General features: G+C 38.2%; 1 protein-coding gene across 1 annotated transcript in view; it reads right to left on the bottom strand.

Annotated features, from left to right (window-relative positions):
• Positions 1-437: 437 nt before the first annotated feature.
• The window catches only part of UMAD1 (UBAP1-MVB12-associated (UMA) domain containing 1), a 222918-nt gene continuing 198810 nt past the window's right edge, over positions 438-24545 (bottom strand). The window contains exon 4 of the mRNA XM_047754189.1: positions 438-2308. Coding sequence (XP_047610145.1) covers positions 2051-2308 — 258 coding nt within the window. The 3' untranslated portion in view covers positions 438-2050. The remainder of the gene's footprint in view (positions 2309-24545) is intronic.

The raw sequence follows: 24545 nt of genomic DNA, 5'->3' as shown, positions 1-24545 counted from the left end.
TAGCTGATTGATTTCTAATGCTTTTACAGTTATAAAGTAGTAACATTGATTGATATAAAGAATAAGAAAATTAAAATGGCTATTTTCACAATGTTTTTTGTTAAAAATAGGTCCTAAACTGGCTCTTACTATATTTTGTAATGATGGGGATCAACCTTAGAGATGTAAATATGATTTATCCCAAATCTCTGTAGTGTTATTAAGCCAAGACTAGAGATACTACCATTTTCAATGTTATTCCTTAAAACTTACACATAATAGGAAATTTCATACTTTTCTCTGCACTACAAACACTATGTACATAAATCTTGGCTTCCCAAAGCATCAATGACTGGCACTGGGATATGAATAATGCAAAGAAAACCAGTTTTCTAAATCTATAAATAATCCAAATATCAGGTTTTTTAAAATTCATATTTATTTAAATATAACAATCTCTTCTAGACAAATGAAAATGCTTATAAGCATATGTATAACATGGTAGATATACATATAAATGAAATGTATAAGTATTTTAGACAAAATTTAACACATAGACAAATTGATGTCATGCTTACATTTGGCTTTAAGGTAGAGAATATGGATATTGACAAAAGACATGTTTTCACAAAAACTGCTATAAAATGTTCACATTTGACTTAGTAATAAATTAGATTTTTCTAGACTGGTGTTTTATGAAAACTCTGTTAAGGTCTAATTTAATCATTTACCTCATATGGTAAAATTATTTGTAAATGAAGCATATTTTTTTAATAGAAATTTTCCTTTAACTTTGAAATATATAGCATTTTTATCAAGACCATACCACATTTATTAAACATGCGTGACACATTAAAACTTGAATAATTCATGTACCTTTATGCACAGTGTTTCATTTTGCTATGGCACTCTATCTTTTTGAAAAAATGTATTTAAGATTTGGCATAGAATCAATAAATTGTATTGCCGCTAATCAGAACAAATGTGATTTAAATTTTCCATGGCATAGAAAATACTCTATCACAATTTACCCCTTCCCTTTACAATTTATGGACCAATGGCAGTTCTTTTCTGTTTTAGTTGGAATAAATAGTGGATATTCAAGAACTGAAAGTTCTATCTAGGTGTTTTGACTATAATTGGAAATGAGTAGACTGCAGTTTTTCTAGCAGTAAACATTTCCATCTGTATTGTGGCCAACAAATTTCTAAATAAGGGTGTTATCAGCAATAATATGTATCATCATGAGATGTTTTTCTCTGGGAGGGAGAGAGGTTGAAAGGAAATATGCATCTCTTCATAAACCAGGAACACAGGTCGTAAGGACAGCAAATGCCAACGAAGAAAAAGGCAGGGGATATTCTTAGGAAAACTGGGAGGAGAGCCCACCCTGAAGTAGCAAAAAAACAAAGGCAGGAGCCCAGGACTCCTTCAAGGTGGAAAGGACTGCTGTGGGCTTAAGGACACTGAAATGTGTCACTATGAAGAAAGAGCCAACCACTGTTCTTGTATCAGCAACAGCCAACTACCACTGCTCCCTAGGAGAAGTTTTAAATTTTCATAGCAATGTCTAAGTCAAGACTGAAGAAATTAAGCTAACTGTCTTTTTTTTTTTTTCTGAATTCATTCATAAACACAGTGGAAGGAAAAACATCAATTCAATCTTCCTCCAAACTAGAGAACAAAAATCACATTCACTGTAAGAGAGACTTCAGGGTTGTGGTAACTAAAGAAAATGCCTCAGTTCTTTTTCACAGTTATTCTAACGTAAACTTGAGGTGTTGTGTTTTGAGAGATGGGTTGATGGAAACTACTCCTTTCTTAAAACTTTGATAAACTAATTTTTATATTATGTGGGGGAAAGGAAGTTGATCTTAAGTTCAATTTTTATACAAATATGCTTTGTCTAAAAAAATAGAGCAATGAATATAATATTATTTGCTTTATGATCCTTGCTTTTCTGAGGGCCTTTCAGGGCCTTAAATAGTGAAATGGCTAAGAACATCAGACAGGTTAAATAAAATAGGCAAACTTGTCTTTAGAGCTGTTAAGATGCAAACAGAGGTAAAGATTACGAATCACGGAGTACGGAGTTTTCAAGAGTGAAATCATACCAAAACCTTGATAAGTTTTCGCTGACATCATAGGAGAGTAAGTGGTCAGGAAGGTCTCTGATGGTGCCCTGCACGGCCAGCACATGTGGGGCCAAGGTGAAGGGTACGTCGCTCAGAAGCTCGGCCATTAATGAGCTGTTTTCCAGAGTCTGGCCTGCCTTATTTTCCGTCTCAGGGCTTGCTACAGTCACACTGGATGAGTTCTCTTTGCTGGTCTAAAAATACATATAAATTTAAGTCATTTGGACCTTTTGGACTTTGAGGTTATGTAGCATTAATATGTCAAAATGTGGCATTAATATATCAAAATGATTGAGAAATGTGGAATGTATAAATATTCCCAGATTAGAATGCAGATTTTTACTTACTTGAGAAATATATCCATTTATCTCTAGTAGATTTTTTTTTTTGTCTTTTTAGGGTCACACCTGCTACATATGGAAGTTCCTAGGCTAGGGGTTGAATCGGAGCTATAGCTGGAGGCCTATGCCACAACCACAGCAACACAGAATCCTTACTAGTTGGGTTCGTTACCACTGACCCACGTCTGGAACTCCTCTACTAGGTTTTTTAATGAATCCTAGGAGTTCCCTGGTGACTCAACAGGTTAAGGATCCAGCATTTGTCACTGCAATGGCTCAGGTCCAATCCCTGGCCTGGGGACTTCCACATGCCACAAGCGTGGCCGAAAAAGAATCCTAGGCCCTACCTTCCTCAGATTGACACCTCTGGGCTTCTCTAATACAAATGGGCATTCCTGCTGCTTCGCTAGCCCAGATGACATCCCCAAAGTCTCCCTCTGCTTTTCCAAGTCTGATGTAAGCTTTTAGGCTGCAGAGAATCCTCACCTTCCTCTGCAATCTTGTATCAACATGGTCCAAAGTGACCTTGCCCACTTCAGAATGATTATGGGGCAGATCGCCCAGGACATTATTTGGCATTTCCCTGCTAGCTGCTGTTTCATGTGCATATGTTTAATCCCTAACTAGAATCTAGGGCGCTTGAGGTCAATCAGTCTATTTTACCTATTCTCTGCCTTGCATACTTTACTGCTTTACCCAAAAACCTACTTGAGAATTAACCTCTAATTCTCTAGTATTGGTTGATTGCCTGCCCTTTGGTAGAACTAAAAATGCTATGTTATGTAAGTTATGCAAATAAGAATTTTTCTTATTGCTATAAATTATTGCTATAATTTATTGCTATATCTTATTCAATTTCTTTAAAATTGGTTTATCTTACATACAAGTGTTTATCAAAAGACACGCAGCACTGGGAGGGTCATATCAGCCCTTAACGCAAGCCCTGAACTGGAAACTACCTAAAGGTCCTTCAATAGAATTGATAATGTACTGACGTATATTTACAGCAATGAGAATGAACAACCTGCTACCACAAGTGGCTGAAACCTAAGGCAAACCAGCTCTGACAAAAATTTACTCCCTACCCCCTACCCCCCAGTCTCGGGTCTTTATGAGGCCTGTTATGATCTGGTCCTGTTCTTCTCTGACCTTCACCCAGCTGGTCTGTCCTTGCTCACGTCCCTCTGGTCCCACTTGCCGTGGCTCGTGCACAGCCAGCATGCTTCTGCATTAGGCCTATGATTTCCAGTTGCTTTGCCCGACAGGCTCTTCTCCCAGACAAACATGGGGCCTCCTTCTGGCACCTCCTTCCAAGGGCTGGCCCACATGTTACCTTCTCAGTGAGGCCTTTCCTGTCTCATTAGACTATCCTGCCCCTCACCTCTTCCACTCCAGCCTTCCCTGTCTGCTGCTAGAGCCCTTAGCACCTGGCTAGATGTTATCTATTTTATCCTGATTATCATCCCTCAAAAGCTTAAGGAGTTTTTGTCTCTCATGTTTACTGCTATATCCCAAATACCAGGGTCAGGATCTGACACTCCAGGAAACAGCTGTTGAATAAATGAAAGCAAACAAGACTTTTGCCTGAATAGGGCTTATATTATAATAGTTATAAATGATGATAGAGCCCTATCTCTAAGTTTAGAGGAGAAAGATTTTCTGTGAGAAAAAAAAATAATTTTGTAAAACAATTTTTGAAGTGTAAAATGCAGACAGAAAGGGGTACATTATAAGTGGAGAGGTGGCTAAATTTTAACCAACAAAACACCCATGAACAGCAGTATCCAGAAAAGAAACAGAAATGACCCTCATGGTTTTGTCTTTCAGTCACAATCAACTCCCTACTCCCTAGTCACCATCCTGACTTCTAACAGCATAGATTGGTTCACCTATTTTTGTATTTTAAATGAAGGTAATCATACAGTATATATACTCTCTTTTGGTGGCTTTTTTCATTCAACATTCTACATATGAAATTCATCCATATTGTTGCATATAGGATTAAAATTTTTTTGAACATATTTTTTCAGAGATGATATATTTTGACTGATGTTTTAAAACAATTGTTTTGTTTTTACTTTTTTTGTTTTTTGTTTTTGTCTTTTTGTTTTTTCTAGGGCTGCACCCACGGCATATGGAGGTTCCCAGGCTAGAGGTCTAATTAGAGCTGTAGCCGCCGGCCTACACCACAGCCACAGCAACACAGGATCTGAGCTGCCTCTGCGACCCACACCACAGCTCCTGACAATGCTGGATCCTTAACCCACTGAGCAAGGCCAGAGACTGAACCCACAACCTCATGGTTCCTAGTTGGATTTGTTAACCACTAAGGCACGACGGGAACTCCCTGTTGCTATGTTGACAGTAGGCAGTGGGGGTACAGGGGCCAGGGGAAGAAGTAGGAAGACCAGCTGGGAAAGAGATGATAAATGATGTGAACTAGGGTTGTGATAGTTAAAGATGAGAGAAAATGCTGGGATTTAGGAAAGATGTAACAGTTAAAGTCAGTTGGATTTGTTGATAGCATAGATGGTGGGATGAGAGAGCAAAAGTGGCATGGAGGATGAAGCTGAAGTTTCTGGCCTGAGCAGTGAGGATGGGGGTTTCCATTTATAGGAATGGGTTTGGGCAGGAAGATCAAGAGGTCAGTTCTGGACGGTCCAGGTGCTAAGAGACATCTAAGTGAAGCTGGTAGTAGGCAGGTAGATGTAATTTGAGTCTGGAGTTGGTGCCACTCAGTGAAAAAAGTCAGCTTGGTATGTGTTTAAAAGAGGATGAGAAGGTGACTAGTATCCATGAGGATGTGCGTTCAATCCCTGGCTTTGTTTGGTGGGTTAAGTATCCAGCTTTGCTGTGAGCTGTGGTGTAAGTTGCATACAAGGCTCAGATCCCGAGTTGCTGTGGCTGTGGCATAGGCCTACAGCTGCAGCTCTAAATCAACCCCAAGCCTAAGAACTTCCATATGCTGCAGGTAGGGCCCTAAAAAACAAAAAACAAACAAAAAATTAACTGTAGAGTTCCCTAGATGTCTAGTTGTTAGGACTCAGTGCTCACTGAGGACTCACTGCTATGGGCTGGGTTCAATCCCTGTCTGGGGACTGAGATCCCCGGTTATATATGTATAACTACATCACTGTGCTGTATAGCATAGATTAGCACAACATTGTACCTCAACTACAATAAAATAAATAAATTTTTTGAAAAAAGATGGAAGGAGAGAAAATGAATATAGATACAAGAACAGACTATTTTCTAGACATTATATTGTAAATGGGAAAAGAGATAAGGTATAGCGGCTGCAAAGGGAAGTGGGGTCAAGAGAATGTTCTCTTGATTTTTCTTTTTGTTTTTTAAATTGGAAGAAATAATGGCAGTTTATATGCTAAAGAGTAGAAGCTCCTAAGAAAGGAAAACTCCATGGAGATTCTGTAAAAGAAGGAACTGCTCTCTTTATTGGCATCTCCCAAACCTAGAACAGAGGCTCTCAAGAAATACTTGTGTAGTGAGTGACTTTGAATGAAGTTATCAAACATGTCCCTTCAAGAGTTGTTTTACAACTTCATAAAACACCAGAGAACTTTCTTAGGATGGCAACTAGAACAAATGTAACTGCACCCAGTGATAACAAAGCTCCTTAGAAAGGTCCACATATGCAATGAATAGACAGAATCTGTCTCCTGAATCCTGACTGGGAATTGTCCCTGGGTCAGCCAAGGGCAAAGGTGTTAGTGAATAATGATGCCACAATTCCAGCCTCTTGAAAGTGCATTGCTGTACGCTGGTTTCCTCAAGATTAAGGATGCACCGGGGCTCTGGTTACCATGGAGCAGCATGGCAGAGTCTCTAAGAACACAGATTCTAGAGCCAGACTACTTGGTACAAATCCTGCTTATTAATAAGCAAAGGGCCTTTGACAAGTTATTGAACTTCTCTGTGCCTCAGTTTCCTTTGCTGTATTATGAAATCAATTTTAGTGCCTATTTCATAGAATCATGAGAATTATATGAAGTAACGATCATACGTAAGTAGGATAATGCTTAGCACATGTTAAAGTCGGTGTTAAATAAAAACATGCGGAATGTCAGACCTCTCTTGGCTTTAGGTAAAGTGTAGGATCCATCCATTTCTTTTGTCTTTGACATTCCCCAGTGGTTCAAACAATCTTACCTTTCCCTCCTGTCTTATGCCTTGCCTTCTCAGGGGCAAAAGTTCCCTAGATTTGTTGATCTCATCCCACACCTGAATTTCTTCTCTTTCTCCCTTGAGTACAGAATGTTCCCTAGTTTCATTAGCCAAATCATCTCCTTTCTTAAACAAAAGCATTCCTAAAATCTCACCTTCTCCACTAAAAAGAAGCCATGTTCCCCATAGAACTCTGCTTTCTAAACATACAGCTTCTGATGTTCAACGCTCTGGCAGCAATATTTATTCCTTTGTTCGGGCTTTGATTAGTCTTAAACTCTTCCCTTTACAAATCATTCTTATCTGGCAGAGCAAAATTGAGGATACAACTATATCTAACATAATAAAGGAATGGAGACATGTGGCTTCTTGTTCAAGTTTTCCTGATAAAACCGCCATGTGGCCCAAAGTGGGCTGCTTCATCCACCGGAGCCTCAGTTCTCAGTTGTGTAAAGTGAGTGGCGAGGGACAAAAAAATGATGATGATGATGGTCATCATGACCACAACTAGCATATTGAACATTTACTTTGTTCCAGGCTCTGTCTGAGCAGTTTATTAACTCACTTAAGGCTCAGAACCGCTCTGTAAGGAATGTCCTGTTACTAGTTCTGGGTTAAAAAGAGGGGGACACTGAGGCACAGAAAGGTTAAGGAAGTTGTCTCAGCTTACACAGCTAGTCTGTGGTAAAACTGAGAATCAAACTCAGTGATCCATAGTGCTCCATTTCCTAAGATCCTGCATGCTTCAGCCATGCTCTGGGGAGGCTGAATGAACAAAGCCTCGAAAATTAAGGGGACAGTATTGGAAAGTATCAGTTACTAAGCATCTTGGCTTAATTTAGAAGGGGGGAAAAAGACTCTAATATCTTTCACCTTTAGGAAGAAAGGACTAAGAAAATCATTAAGGTGGCAGATCTTAGACTGAGGAAGGATGGAAAGGCAACTATAATTTAAGAGATATTTATCCCCGGAAATGAATCTGCCACTAGTCTGGATAAACCCTGGGGAAGACACCATGGACAGTGAAACAAGACTGTCCATGAGTTGATCATGGCTGAAAAGGAGAGAAAGGAAGGCAGATGGGAATGCAGTACAGTATTCTTTCTACTTCTGTATATGTTTGGAGACTTCCAATGATAAAAATGTTTCCAAAAATTAAGTTAAAAAAAATCCCATGGACATAGTGTCCCACCAAATGCCTCCTAGAAGGATTTGAATTTCAGCAGCGCTGTATGTCTTACTCCAGCATCTATCTCTTAAAAGTTGGCTACAGTGCAGCGTTACAGTCTCCACGGAGGCTGCCTGCCCTCTTGGCAGCAGGGTGAGTGCCATGATGCAGCTGCTGTTGGCATGCTGAGAGCTTGGAAGGGGAGAAATTATAAGGCACAACAAGAGTAAGTCACAAAGAAAATGTGAGTCAGAATTCATGGACCCCACACCCACTAATCCTGATCACCCAGTCTCTGGCTTGGCAGCCAGTGGAAGCAGAGGTGGGGGTGACGGTTGAAACAGGTGCATGAGTTCCCCTGCAAAAAGCAGCCTTCTCTCTTAGACACACAGTCTTTCAATTTTTTCATTTGCATAATAAAATGGATCTTTAAAGGGAAGAATGAGTATGTTAACCACAATGGAGTGAGAAGAAAAGAATCAATTAACCTTATGGTTAACAGCCAGATTTTTTAAAAAAATTACTTCAAATATTATGTTCATAAAGCATATTCGTTATATTTATGACTAATCCTGTTCACAGAAATGCTGCGGTGATAATGTTCTTGAGTTTAAGTTCCTTCATGAAATCTAGCTTTAATACTTCCTTTTCAAATGAACATTTGCCCTTCCATGGTTAAACATGAGTATACCATGTCAGAGTCTTTTTTAATCTGAGGGAGAGAATAAATTTCCTCAGCCACATTGTTACAACAAACAAAGTTTACAATTAATCAGCTATTTTCATGCTGGTATAAAAATGATTTCCTGTTCATCAGTTAACCTGTTAACAATGGACTGGCCAAGTTTATCTTGGGTTCCTGACATTCTATTATCCTTGTTTCGAATAATTCAAAGTGGTTTATAGGCACGATTCCTCCTTTTCTTGCAGAAGGGCTGTAAAAATTCATGAGGTTCAATCTGTAAAATCTTCTCAGAGCTTAGGAAAAAACATACTCCAAGAATACAAGGCACATAACACTTTTTAGTAAAGGCTTAGAAAAATGAAGTCATTTCTCCAGAGTAACAGAAGGTTAGTGGCATCCTTGTGAACCTCACTCTTGGGTGCTGGGAAGCAAGGAAATGCAGGTTTAAGAACAGACTACTGCATTTTTCCTGGCACAAAAACTCCACTAACCACCAAGGAATCTATTAAGAGGAGCCAACTCTACAAACCCACTAACAATTTGGAGACTTCATCCACTTAGCTATACAGGAGTATGAATATTTTATTAATATGAGCATCACCTATATTTGGCATCTTTTAAAACCTCCTGCCTTTTTCTGTAACTGGGGTCTCAGATAAGTAGAGATGAAATAGTGTCCTATAAAAGCAAAATACTGAAGCATTCAAATTTAGAAACCAGCATTAACCCCAAGAGTAACAGAACCTATTAAAAGAACACGAAACCAGGTATGAAACACCCATCAACACATTCAATTTACATGCAAAGAAGATAGGTATATCAGGCATATTTTTCTAGAGAAGGTGTTATAGTAAGAAGAGGTATTAGCAGGTCCTGGATGTCTATGCCTTTAAATTCTAATGTCTATAAATAAAAGACATGTTCCTTTGAACAATAGCCTGAACATGCAACACCGTCACTGTATCTCCCCAGATAACTATCCATTCTATTCTGGCTTCAGCTAGTATCTGCTTGCATTACATCAGCTTCTTGATGGGGGTGGGGTGGGGGGCAAATCTGAGTCAGAGGCAATGGGACAAGAGGTTAAGAAAAGGTGATATAAGCAATGGCATAGTCAAGGCAGTACTCAAGCTTCTTATTTAAGTAACTACTTGCTAATAAATGTCTGGGCAGCTGATAAAAGCCAGAGGTTTGGTCTCTTTCACTTAAATAAGTCCTAAGCAATAGTCTCCTTTCACTTGGGAGAAGTTATATTGCAAAGGTAGAGACTTTCCTATTTTTCTACAAATCCCCACTACCTAGAATATCAGTACCTGCACATAGCAAGTGCCCATTAAATATTTTTGACTGGCCCAGAATCTTGTCCCCTTGTTTCTCAGATACTCTAGGCACATCAGTATTGATTTTTAAATGAAGGTGTTGGGCCAAAGAAACAAAAGCCCAGAACACTTCACCAATGACACATAAATTAGGCAGAAGAATGCTGAATTTACTCAAAACTTCTGTGTTCCATGTGACCTGGACTCCTAGAAAAAATATTCATTGAATATTTTTGTAGCAGACTAAGAGGTGAGGCTAGAAAGGAGGTATTTTCTTCACTCCCCTTTCTTTCGGATCTCTGACATTATTTCAGTTTTCATTTTGGCTCATGATTTTTGTTTCAGTGTTTGTTCCCGGGGTCTCTTCTTTTTGCCTCAGTGCTTCCACCTGCTTGTGCTTCCTGCTTCTCCCATATTTCTTTAAAAAAGAAAAAAAAAAGTTCTCCTGACTTCCTCTTTTCAGCACTCCAGCTGAATGTACACAAGTGAAGAAGGGGAAGCAAGCCGGCTGTCACTTGCTTCTGTAATCTGTTCCCTGTATTCTTGGAAAAGTGGCTTGACTGAAGCCGGAAAATCTCCTATACTAGCCAACTCGGAGTGGAGGAGCGGTAGAAAGAGGAAAGAAGAGCATTTTAGGAAAGGAACCAGCAAGAAACTGTGTGTTAAATGTGGGATCCTGTTTAATACTGGTTTTGAAAACACAAAGGGCTATACCGGGGATTTTTGTTTGTTTGTTTTTTAAGAAAACACTTCAAAAGTTGATAAAATTCATAATCTTTATTTAACCTTAAGCTGTCCAGACATCTATTTTCCCAGGAAACCTCGCCTGCTCATTCTTTACAGCCTGGATTTCACCCTTTCTCTTCTCTTGCCCAACATCGTCACCTTCCTTGCTATCAGCAGGTGGGCTGGTCTCATACTTAATAGAGAAAATAGGAATCATCAGCTGAGGATCTCCTCCACTTGCTGAATCCACACATCTGCACCTGAAAGTGGGCAAGCTGCCGTCCTCCTCCCAAAGCTAACCCTTTCCTGGTGCTCCACATCCATCCTGTCCCCACGCTTCAAGGACATGGCTTCTTTAATTAGAAGGTACCTTTTCATTGCTCAGCTTTCAGAGAGTCAATTCACCATTTACAGAAAATTCTCCGCAAGTCTATATGACCCACTGGCATCTCACCCACTGAACTCCCCTCCCATACCACCTTTCTACTTTGTTTCCCAGCCAGGCTGAGACCACTTTGACATTCCCTATCTGCTTCATTCTTCACCCCTGCCATCTATCTCTATCTCTGCCCCGCTCCTGCCACTGACTTCTCCAAGGTTACCCATACCTACCCTTTTGCTAAACTCAGAAGATGACTTGAAGTGCTAATCTTTTTCTTTTTTAAAAAAATTATTTATTTTTTTATTAAAGAATAGTTCATTTACCATGTTGTGCTAATTTCTGCTGTACAGCAAAGTGACCCGGTCGCACATATATATACATTCCCTTTCTTATCTTCCATCATGGTCTATACCAAGAAACTGGATATAGTTCCCTGTGCTATACAGTAGGACCTCATTGCTTATTCATTCTAAATTTAATAGTTTGCATCTACTAACCCAAACTCCCAGGCCATCCTACTTCCTGTCCCCTCCCCCTGGCAACAATAAGTTTGTTGTCTATGTCTGCGAGTCTGTTTCTGTTCTATCAACAGGTTCATTTGTGCCATATTTTAGATTCCACATATAAGTGATATCATATGGCATTTGTCTTGCTCTTTCAGACTTACTCCACTTAGTATGAGAATCTCTAGGTCCATCCATGGTGCTGCAAATGCCATTACTTCATTCTTTTTTATGGCTGAGTAGTATTCCATTGTATACATGTACCACATCTTCTCAATACATTCATCAGTTGATGGACATTTAGGTTGCTTCCATGTCTTGGCTATTGTGAACAGTGTTGTAATGAACATGGGGTACATGTATCTTTTTGAATTATACTTTTTTCCAGATCTATGCCCAGAAGTGGGACTGTTAGATCATATGATAGCTCTATATTTAGTTATTTAAGGAACCTCCATACTCTTTCTTTTTTTTTTCTTTCTTTTTTTTTTTTGTCTTTTTGCCTTTTCCAGGACCACTCCTGCGGCATATGGAGGTTCCCAGGCTAGGGCTCGAATTCGGAGCTGTAGCCACCTGCCTACGCCAGAGCCACAGCAATGCGGGATCCGAGCTGCGTCTGCGACCTACACCACAGCTCACGGCAACGCCGGATCCTTAACCCACTGAGCAAGGCCAGGGATTGAACCCGCAACCTCATGGTTCCTAGTCGGGGATTTGCCAACCACTGTGCCACGACGGGAACTCCCATACTCTTTCAGTAGTGGTTGTACCAATTTACCTTCCCACCAATAGTATAGGAGAGTTCACTTGAAGTGCTAATCTTATATGGCCTCTTTGTTGCACTTAAGACTGGTGGCTCTTTGAGTTTGTATTTCTTGGCTTCTGTAACACTTCTTAGTTTTGCTTCCTGTCTGTTTTTTTGCGGGGTTTGTTTTTGTTTTTGCGCCTATTTCTTGAGGTCCACTGTCATTCTCTTTGTGTGGCCACTGGGGCCTCCTGCCATGAGTATTATTATTAGAGCTTCTTTCATTGGCCTTACTCGCCTGATACTACATTCTCCCCATCACTAGTGATATATAAAATACGTGCACATGATATCTAAAACACATGCTCTCCTCACTGCCTTTGGAGAAAAGCACACACTCCTTATTGTAGCACATAAGGTAGGCTCTGGCCTTGTTCACCCCTCTAATGACTTTATTACCATTCTCTAAACTCTTCACTGCATCTACGCTATTGCTATCATCCAAACATGCCAGGTGCTCTCTAGCTCTGAGCCTTGTTTTATTTTCAGTTACTTTTGCCTAAATGAGGACATCTTTCTCTTTTTATACTCCCTTCTTCTTGCCTATTTCAGCATGCTCTACAGAATGAACATCAGGGCTCTTGTAGAAAGATTTCCCCAATTTCCTCCTCAAACCTGAACCATGTCCCTGTCCATATGCTCCATTAAAAGCCTGTGCATACCTCTCTCACAGAATTCTGTGGAATAGAATATTGGAATAGAATTCTCATATTGGAATAGAATTCCTCTGACACTCTCATAAAACTGGGCAGCTCAAAGCCAGGGACAATAGATTTCCTCTCCATTTCCCTAGCAATCATAGATGTGGTCAATTCCTATTTATTAAATAACTATGTAATTCAAATTTCTTCATTTTCCATTGATCCTGAGTTTCTGCATTTGTTTGTTTTTTCCTAACAAGATTTTAACCAACTCTTTTTCACAGTATCGCTGATGTGATACATGACATATAGAACTTAAAACTAGTTTGATACCCCAGTTACATCTATTTCTTGAAGAATAAGATAGGCTGTTCTCAACCTGCCAAATGAACAACTTCACACATGTCTCCCAAAGGCAGTTCAATGAGGTCCTGCTACAACAGAGATGAATCTGTGGGAAGCATTTTTACCAGAGACCTACTTTTCTTACACTCTGAGAGGGGCAGGAACTAACCTTATCTACTCCAAATCCCCCTTAGTCAACTATCTTAGTCTGTTCAGGCTGCTTAGGCTGGGTGGTTTATAAGCAATAGAAATTTATCTCTCATGGTTCCAGAGGCTGAGAAGTCCAAGATCAAGGTGCCAGCAGATTCAGTGTCTGGTAAGGCCCACTTCCTACCCTCTTTTCGCTATAATATCAAAAGGCAAAAAGGGGCCAGAGAGCTCCCTGGGGCCTCTTTTAATATGGGCCCTAATCGTCATCCATGAGGGCTTTACCTTCATGATCTAATCACCCCCAGGGACCCTACCTCCAAATACTTCTCACACTGGGGATTAGTTTCAACATGGGAATTTGGAGGGGATACATTCAGTCTATAGCATCAACCTGCCTTGCTCAAGAGCCAGCATCTCTCCACAACTATGTGGTGCAGCCTGATGTAGCTACAGTATAGCCTGTGCTAAGAAGCAGGGGTATGGGGCACAAGGCCAGCAAGAGGGTGGCAGGACTAGGTAAACACTAAGGGGAGGAAAGGCTCAGAAATGAGAGCTGAGTAGGAAGATAGGAGCGGGGATGGGAGATGAATGCCATTAATTTAGTTTCTGTTGACCTCTGTTAAAGAGAATAGCCTCTTCTCTGGTTTCCACAAAGAGGGATTTTTTTTTTTTTTAAATAAGCACCTTGCAGGAGTTCCCATCATGGCGCAGTGGTTGACGAATCCGACTAGGAACCATGAGGTTGAGGGTTCGGTCCCTGCCCTTGCTCAGTGGGTTAACGATCCGGCGTTGCCGTGAGCTGTGGTGTAGGTTGCAGACGTGGCTCGGATCTCGCATTGCTGTGGCTCTGGCGTAGGCAGGTGGCTACAGCTCCGATTGGACCCCTAGCCTGGGAACCTCCATATGCCATGGGAACGGCCCAAAGAAATAGCAAAAAGACAATAAATAAATAAATAAATAAGCACCTCGCCCTTCTGCCCCACCCCTACTCCTCCCCAAGGAGGTAGTCTGAGTTACCTGGCCCATGTTTCTAGTTGGGGGAAATTGAACCACCCAAGATCCTGAGGCCTGGGAAAAGTCTTTTTTTCCTTCTCCCTCTATTAGACCAGGAGAGACAAATAGCCAGAGTAAGAGTGTCTGCTGTGCTGACTTAAACTTTCCCCACAGGTCAAGACACTGGTTACTCGGAGCAAGAAGTTCCACTTTAGCTACTACATTAAGCCGCCTCCTCCAGCCTAGGCTCTATCAGTCACAAGGGTTAGCACCAGCTTGTTTCTCTGTTTACTGGCTCTTTGATCTTTTTTATCGGCTCAGGATGCAGGTGAAGAAGAGATGCCCTTTACTAAGACATTAAGACCTCACCAATTTCTACTTCCCAAAGCAACTCCATTGACAGAAAAAGAAAAAAAAGAGAGAGGTGACTATTAAACACACCAAAAAATAAAAACAAACAAAAACAACAAAATCATGTAGATATTAAATGATCTAGAAATAATAACAAAGTAATAGTTTTAACATGTATGTACCCTATAATGCTCTATGAAACAACTTATTGGTATGATTTTATCAGTTTCATAATTCAGTTAAATCTATGATATCCGGAAAGTTCTGGTCAGAATCTTGGAAAAATGGCAACTAACATTTGTTTAGTGCTTTACACAGTTTTTTTTTTTTTTGTCTTTTTGCTATTTCTTTGGGCCGCTCCCACGGCATATGGAGGTTCCCAGGCTAGGGGTCTAATCGGAGCTGTACCTACCGGCCTACGCCACAGCCACAGCAACGCGGGATCTGAGCTGCGTCTGCCACCTACACCACAGCTCACGGCAATGCCAGATCGTTAACCCACTGAGCAAGGGCAGGGACCGAACCCTCAACCTCATGGTCCTAGTCGGATTCGTTAACCACTACGCCATGACGGGAACTCCCCATTTACACAGTTTTGAAGCTGTCTCAAATATGTTATTTCATGTGAGCCTCACAACCCACTAAATTTGATAGGGAAGCTATTGTTTCTATTCTCATCTTCTGAGGCTCAAAGTTTAGTGACTATCTAAGGTCGCACCACTACAAATTGGCAGAGACTTGTACCCTGGGTTTCTTGACTTAAAATCCAATGCTCCCCTTCCAATGTAAACGCTATCATCGAGAGAAATAATTTTAAAGCTTATTTGCCTGGTTGTTTTGGGGGTGTTTTTTTTTAAAGACTTAAATTTAACATTTTCTCTATGGACAAGTGTTATCTGGGGTAGAGGATGAAGTTCCAAAAATACAGACTGCCACTATACAGACAGGGTTTAAAGTAACGGTTCAACTAAGCATCTTATTACTAGGTTAAATCTACCAACTGGATAAAATATGTAACAGCTTAGAAAACTATAGCATCTGATCACTGCCAAGGTTACACAATGGCTTAGGCTTTTGTACACAAATTCTTCAAGCTTGTTATGTACACCACAGGTCTGAAGAATTTGATATCCCTTATTAGTCACAGTGGATTCTACTTCCCATTTATATAGCTTTATTTATTTCAAATGGCTATTCAACTTCTTCAGAATGCAGTGCAACAAGATCATTTTTTTTTCTAGATAATTTCAAAGGAAAACAATGAAAAATGATCTTGTACATCTCAGCACAGTGAATATTAATTTCACTGTAATGATTTTCCTTTTGTAAAACAATGGAGTACTTCAACTGTCTGCATATATAATCAGAAAGAAAATGGAATACTTTTCTATTTTTAAAGCTGGTAAGAGAATATACATATTTATATTTGTTTTTATATAATTAGATGTTAAAATGTATATAATTAGAAGCAGATAACTAGATACAAAAACAAATGTTTTACACTTATATGATACTGATTGAATGGAAATATTAGCATAGGATACTAGTAGGAAATATAAAAGGAGAGTAAATCTAAAAATACTAAGTAACAGTTACATGCTGGGTTTTGTGGCATGTGCTTTGATGAAATGAACATTTAATAAATTAATAACCTAAGTATAATTATATTTTTAAACAGACAGATCTTAACCATTTCATATTAGGTGGCTGTTTGAAGACAGACAGCTAATCTGTTTTGTTCCACTTTTAATTGAAACATTTATATTTTTGTCATTGCTTCACCATTATTACATAAAAATACAAGTATATAATTTTTGTATGCACTTCAAATTGTCAGATCCATAGCCAGAATTCAAAGATAATTATCAGTAGGATCTCATGTTCACCCTGCATATAAACATCTTTCTAATCTCAGAAAATAAATTCTTTAATAGGAAAATACTTATTAAGCAAAGCCTTATTTTCTTGGAAATTTGAACTTGATGTGTGGAACTGTCCATGTGCTTGGAAATACTATAGTTGATGAATACACAACTGTACATTTTCATATGCAGGTACAAGTGAAAGAGAAATGCATCATACCAAACTGAGTACAGAAATGATGAGGGTAGGCTAATTAAATTCCACGCAGAGGGCATACGAGTGATAGTGTTACACCTAACCCAGAACTCCACTAGAAAAACAGTGTTTGGAAAACTTAAGAGGTGAGCAGAAAGCTGTGTCACTTAACCTTGGCTCTCATTTGCAAACGGGTTGTATTTCAAAATAGAAGATGGGGTTGGAAAAGTAAATACAGCTGTGTTTTCTCCACCCCAGTGTCAGAATGAAGGGCCTTTAGGAATGACAGGAGGCTGTGTCCTCCTCGGTGCACACTCAGAGCACCAAGGAGAGTGCTGTCATTTCATTTTACGGCTAACTTGGGATACTATTTTTTATTTTGGTCAAATACACACAACATATAATTTTTCATCTTAACCATTTTTAAGTGTATAATTCTGTGGCATTAAATATATTCACAACATTGTGCAATTATCATTATCCCTCTCTAGAGGAAACTCTGCACCCTTTGAATTCTCATTCCTCCCTTTTCCAGTCTCTGGTAACCCTATCTATTATACTTTCTATCAATTTGCTGATTTTAAGTACCTCATATAAATGGGATCATTTACTTACTATTTGTTCTTCTGCATCTGCTTATTTCACTCTGTGTAATGTTTTCAGAGACTATTTTATTTATATACATATTTATATATATCATATGCCAGCCTTTTTAAGGCTGAATAATATTCTATTGCATCCATATACCATATTTTGTTTATACATTCATCTGTTGACAGACATTTGGGTTGTTCCTACCTTTTGACTATTGTAGGACAATATTTTAAGCTTAAGTAAAATCAACTAGTAGAAATTCTAGGAAATAATTCTAAAAGAACTGTCAAGAATCAATGACAATAGGAATACAGCATATTTATGTATATCATGTAAGCAAGAGCCTGAAGTAAAGGAAACATAAACTATAGTTCCTACTTATTTTGAATTATAAATTCTTTAGGTATAATAAATTTGTATGCTTTAATCATCACTTTTTTTTTTTGTCTTTTTGCTATTTCTTTGGGCCGCTCCCACGGCATATGGAGGTTCTCAGGCTAGGGGTCGAATCAGAGCTGTAGCCACCAGCCTATGCCAGAGCCACAGCAACATGGGATCCGAGCCGCATCTGCAACCTACACCACAGCTCACGGCAATGCCAGATCGTTAACCCACTGAGCAAGGGCAGGGACCGAACCCGCAACCTCATGGTTCCTAGTCAGATTCGTTAACCACTGCGCCACGACAGGAACTCCTAATCATCACATTTTGCTTGGTTCTAAAAATCATAGTTAAAGTGAGTCTTGCCAATTTAATATTTTAATATTTTATGAATTAAAATCTGAGTATAAGTGATGCTATTCCAGCCCTGTTTGAAATAGCTCCATAATCTAAGACTTCTCACCCACACTAGAACTCCATTTTTTGTGTATTTTTGCAAGGGTACAGGATGTCATTACCTGCTCTTGAGTTAAGTTTGCTCAATAAACTAGAGAGTGAATAATGCTAAGAAATAATTAAAAATGAAAAGCCACAATTGTATCCAAAAAAAAACCGAGAGAAAAATTTTAAATTCACGTAGCTTAATCTTAAAATTTTAACTTAGAAACATGTTAGATGCCTAAACAGAGTAACAAACTTTATATATATTAAGTAGCCTTGGAATTTTTCAAAGTATAATATACAGTGTGGTTGAAAATGCTTACAGATTAACAAGAGAAAAGTTAATGTATAATCAACTTCTTCGGGTCATCCTTTTTCAGGATTCCTAAGTTTTTACGAAGAAAGAAAGAAATTCTCAGAATATATGCTGTTTCTTGTAGATCAAGTTGAAAGTTAATCTGTAAGACTCAGTAGAAAAGAGCACTAGATACAAGTCCCAGTGCCTCTTGCCTCTACCTCAACCACATGACCTTAAGGATATCATTTAAGATTTTGTGTTTCATTTAACTCCCCTGAAATAGACAATTGGACCAGATGATCCAGTTCTGAGGTGTCATGATTCCAACTAGACTTAGACCCCAGATCTTCTGTACAGTAAAAATTCTTAATTCCTTAAATATAATCACTATAAATGATAACTATAGAAAGAAGGTATTGACTGATGGTATATATCTTGAGAAGAAACTCCTAACTCAGAAAGACACTTCAAAGATTATGAAAAAGATTCCTAACATGGAAGAATACCTAACTTCATTCTGCTCTTGATTCTAACAAACACAGACTTGAGATCAAGAAAAATACAGGCAGGCACTAATCTTCTAATAAGTTATGGCCTAAAAGTCACTATTATAATTATTAAGAACTCAGACTACAGTTTTCAGGCCCATGAGTCCACAACAGAGATGAAATCCTATGTGTTTACAATAAATAGGTGCAGTAAAATTATAATGGTATTATAATCAGAATAACCATAAATTAGGTAAAACATATCAAAATTATCTTGGGTGTCAGGAGTTGAAAAAGGCAAATGAAGTTGTATGAACTGATATTGGTAGGTAACACACTGCACTTTCAAGATTGCCGGCCTAGGTTTGTTGGGGGGTATTTTAATTAGAAATATCTCTAGGAAATCTGGAGAGCTGTGTTCACTAAGATTTTTTGTTTTAATTCTGTAAATAGTAAGGTTGACAATAGTAAGGTTTTCCTTAAGTCTCAAAATCTGATAGAAGGGGAATAAGAAAGATATTTGTGTATGAAAGAAAATAATACACTGGAAGTGGGAATGACTGGTTATCAGAAGTGAGAATGTGAGTATAGTCCATTTACTAAGTGACAGAAATGGAAGATGAAATGTGATAGGAAGAGTGTCACATAGTCCCTTTTTAGCCACCAGGTGACTCTTACCATGGATCAACTTGGTTTTCATGATGGCCAACCCAGGGAGCGGAGAGGCCCCATGAAGGATGGGAGGGAGAAGGAGGGTCATGTACTCTAGGACCCAGCCATTTGCATAAGTGGTTCTTGGTAATCAGAGCACTAGTTTCCAAAGGTCTGGTATTTTACCAAAGTTTCTGGATAGTCAATTTTTTAGAACCTGGTACAAATTTTCCTTTAGCCTTCTAGAAATAATTTCTATGGCTTCAACTGCCAAAGTGGCCTAAAAATGAACCCCTGTAATTTCCAAAAGCATTCTTAAACTCTACATATTCTACACTCAGAATCCAACAGAGTTCTGTTTTCTCTCCCATGCCTTCTTTGCAGGTGAGTTGGTGGTGGGAATTCTGTGAAGAAACTAGACAATTTATGGTCTACCCATGAGGGTGGAAATAAAGGTTTAGGTTATGAGTTCTGATATATACTAATAAGTAAATTATATTAGTTATTAGTGATTCTAATTTTATCAACTTCACTTTGAGTCAGTTCTAACATTCTAACAGAGTACTTATGTCCACTACCACAGATAGTTCACATTTACTGAGTACTTATTGGCTGGTCACAATTTTAAGTTTTTAACCTGTGTTATTTAATTTTCCTTTATGATGTAGGTATTATTTTCATCTCCATGTAACACAATGAGAAATACTGACACAGAGAATTTAGTATAACTCTAAAATTAGACTCTTAGCTGCTATCCTATGCTGCCTCTCAAATAAAAAACCTTGGATGTTGTATGATGTCTCACTTTTTATATCCAGCTAGATATACTAATTCTATGTGGATCTTAGAAACCCTGAAATTACAGATGGTTTAGACTATTTTAATCTGTAAAAAAGTACCATTGTGATGCCTGAGTGATATATTTTTAAAGTAACCTTTTATATTTCAGTAATTTAAGAACTGTCCTTTGTATTGTCCTTTGTTCAATGAAGATGACTCTTCCTGAAACACACCCTCTGTGGTCAATTTTCCAGTGACAGGAACTGACTCCATTCACTTGCCCACATTTCCTACCTCATGGCACATGGTGAGCAATGGCAAGAAGGTGCCACGTGGCTGGAACCTGGGTTGCAGCTTGTTCTCAGCAAACAGAGAGGATAATGTCACCTTTAATAGGCTCAAATACATGATCTAGGTCTACTTAACATTATTCTTGAACAGGCTCTCCTAAGAGATTCTATCACAGGCAAGAGAAGAAAATGAGAACATTTCCGAGACTCAATATAGTTGCAAACGTCTGGGTGGACCCTTAAGTGCAGAAAAAAAAAAATAAAATAAAATAAAAGGAAGTACATCATCACTATTTATGCCCAAAGTAGCACAAATAAAGGTAGTGCTTTCATGCTCCAAGTATACAGATGACTTTAAAAAGACCCATGAGGGCATTTTTACTTCCTATTTATTTAATTGCTTTGAACTAAAATGTAAACAAAAATTGATTAAAGTGATGTAGTTCAAAATAGAAATTTCATGGTGATTGTTTGAAATGATAGAAAAAAGATCTGGATTATCAACTAGAAAAAATAAGGTAAATCACCAAGTTTAAAAACAATTTTAAATTTCTGAGTAGATAATCACTGTGAGGAAAGCAAAAAATAATTTCACTTGGCACAAAAATTTATCCAATTTATGCTACTCCTTCAGTTTTCTTTTCCACAATCCCCCAAATTAATTTGTTTTAAAAGACACCTGTACAGACAATATATGTAAAGTGTATGCTTTTTGTAGCATGAGCTTTGTATTGTCCCTTAGTATGGTTTACATGAGTTAAGGGAAAATCAGGTAATGTAATACATCACATCAGTAGAATCACAAAAACCACATGATCATTTCAGTAGGCTCAGAAAAAAATGTGAAAAAATTCAATACCATTTCATAATAAAAAAAAATTCAACAAGTTAGGAACTGAAGGGAACTTACTCAACCTGGTAAAAGACATCTATAGAGAAGTCGATCTGATACACTTTATGGTGAAAACCATACAATTTCCCCTAAGATTGTGAACAAAATGAGGATGTCCACTACTATCACTTCTATTCAAAATGTTACTAGTGATTCTAGTCAGGGCAGTTAGGCAATCAATCAATCAATCAATCGACAAATAAAAAATAAGTAACAGATAGCATCCAGATTGGAAAAGAAGCCAAACTATCTCTATGCACAGATGACATGACCTTATATGAAAATCTAAGAAACCCCCTGAAATATTCTTGAACTAGTAAATTCAGCAAGATACCAGATCAATATACAAAAATCAGTTGCAGTCATCTATAGAATCAGTGCTTTTCTTGTTGCAATCTGATCCAATTTCTCTGATGAAATTTACAAGCTGATCCTAAAATTCATATGGAATTGCCAGGTATCCAGAATTATCAGAACAGTCTTGAAAAAGAATAATGTTGGAGGGCCCATACTTTCTGATCTCAAAACTCACTACAAAGCAACAGCAATCAAGACAATGTGATAGTGACATAAGGACAGACACATAAGTGGAATAGAGCTGAAACTCCAGAAATAAACCTGTTTGTCTATGGTCAACTGATTTTTCACAACTGTGCCAACACCATTCAATGGGGGAAGAACAGTCGTTTCAACAAATGGTGCTGGGACAAATGCACAATTACATACACAAGGACCCTTATATCACACATATATATCAATGAACTCAAAATGGATCAAAGTTCTGTAAGAGCTAAACTGTAAAATTTACAGGAAAACATAGGGGCATATCTGCATGGCCTCAAATTTGTCAATGGATTCTTAAACATGACACCAAAGGCACAAGCAACAAAAGATAAAACAGATAAATTAGACCTCATCAAAATTGTAAACTTCTATGCTTCAAAGGACACTATCAAGAAAGTGAAAAGGCAGCCTGCAGAATGGGAGAAAATATTTGCAAATCATATATCTGATAAGGGACAAGCATCTAAAATATATAAAAACTCTTACAATGTAATAAAACAGGTAACCCATTTGAAGAATAGGCAAAGGATTTGACTAGATATTTCTCCAAAGCATATACAAATGGCCAATAGCATACGAAAAGATGCTTGAATTCATTACATCATTAGCGGTGAAAGAAATACAAACAACAAAACCAAACAACCAAAAATCAAACAACTCCCCCCCAAAAAACCTCCCAAACCTCAAGATACTTACAATGTGATACTTCACACCCATTAGGATAGTTATAATCAACTGCTGCCTAGGATGTGGAGAAATTGGAACCATCACTCCTGGATGGTAGGAATGTAAAATGTTGCAGCCACTGTGGAAAAAGGCTTGGCAGTTAATCAAATGTTTAAACAGAGAGTTATTATTGTCCCAGCCATTTCACTCCTAGATATGTATGCAAAAGAATTAAAAACAGGTATTCAAAAAAAAAATTGTACACTTATTTAGTAGCATTATTCACAATAGCCAAAAGGTGGAAACAGCCCAACTGATGACTGGATAAACAAAATGTGGTATATCCATCTAGTAGAATATTTTTCAACAATTAAAGGAATAAAAAATAAAATACATGTTTCAATACTGATGATTTGAAAACATTATGCCAAGTGAAAGAAGTTAGTCACAAAAGACTACTGTGTATTATATGATTCTACTTTTATGAAATATTGAGAAGAGGCTAATCTACTGAGACAGAAAATAGATTAATGGTGAAAATTTCACCTTATTTCCAGCATATCAAAGCTACATCTTCAAGTAGAAGGAATAAATATTGATCATAGTGTTTTTTATTTTCTTAAACACTTAATCAGACTCATAAACATTTTCATTCTTTTGTTAACATATTTTTGAAAATCATAAATCCAAAATCATTGAAAAATTTCATCTAAGCAATGCATAAGTTAGATAAACTTGAAAGGAATATTGTAGACTCCATCTGATGCACTTAAAAAACACTAGTATACTTTTGTAAGCCTCTCCCTACCCTGTAATTATTAATGGCTCAATTCCTTCTCTTTATTGTTAGCTCCATTGTAATAATAATCATTCTCAGATACATGAATTAGTTACTAAAGAAAAAAAATCAAGCTCTCCTATCTCACTCACAGATGCTCTTCTAATGAAAGAGTGCCATTTACAACAACATGCATGGACCTAGCGATTATCATACTAAGTGAAGTAAGTCAGAAAGAAAAACAGATACCATATGATATCACTTATATGTGGAATCTAAAATACAACCAACACAAGGGAGTTCCTGTTGTGGCTCAGCGGTAAGGAACTCGACATGAGGATGTGGATTCAATCCCTGGCCCCCCTTCGTGGGTTAAGGATCTGGCATTGCCATGAGCTGTGGTGTAGCTTGCAGATGCAGCTCAGATCAGGTGTTGCTGTGGCATAGGCCGGCAGCTGCAGCTCCAATTTGACCTCTAGCCTGGGACTTCCACATGCCATGGGTACGGCCCTAAAAAAAAAATACAACACAAATAAACATATTTATGAAACAAAAACAAACTAACAGAGAACAGACTTATGGTTGCTAGTAGGGTGGGGGAGGGAAGATTGGGAGTTTGGGTTTAGCAGAGGCAAACTATTATATATAGGATAGATAAACAATAAGGTCCTACTATACAGCACAGAGAACTATATTCAATATCCTGTGATAAATCATAATGGAAAAGAATATGAAAAATAATATATGTATAAGTGAGTCACTTTGATGTATAGAAGAAGCTAACACCATACTTCAATAAAATTTTATTGGAGTTCCCTTTGTGGCGCAGTGGTTAACGAATCCGACTAGGAACCATGAGGTTGTGGGTTCGATTCCTACCCTTGCTCAGTGGGTTAATGATCAGGCGTTGCCATGAGCTGTGGTGCAGGTCGCAGATGCGGCTCGGATCCTGCATTGCT

The sequence above is a fragment of the Phacochoerus africanus genome, chromosome 11 (assembly GCF_016906955.1).
Source record: "Phacochoerus africanus isolate WHEZ1 chromosome 11, ROS_Pafr_v1, whole genome shotgun sequence".
Lineage (NCBI taxonomy): Eukaryota > Metazoa > Chordata > Mammalia > Artiodactyla > Suidae > Phacochoerus > Phacochoerus africanus.
This window is presented reverse-complemented; position numbering and strand designations above follow the sequence as displayed.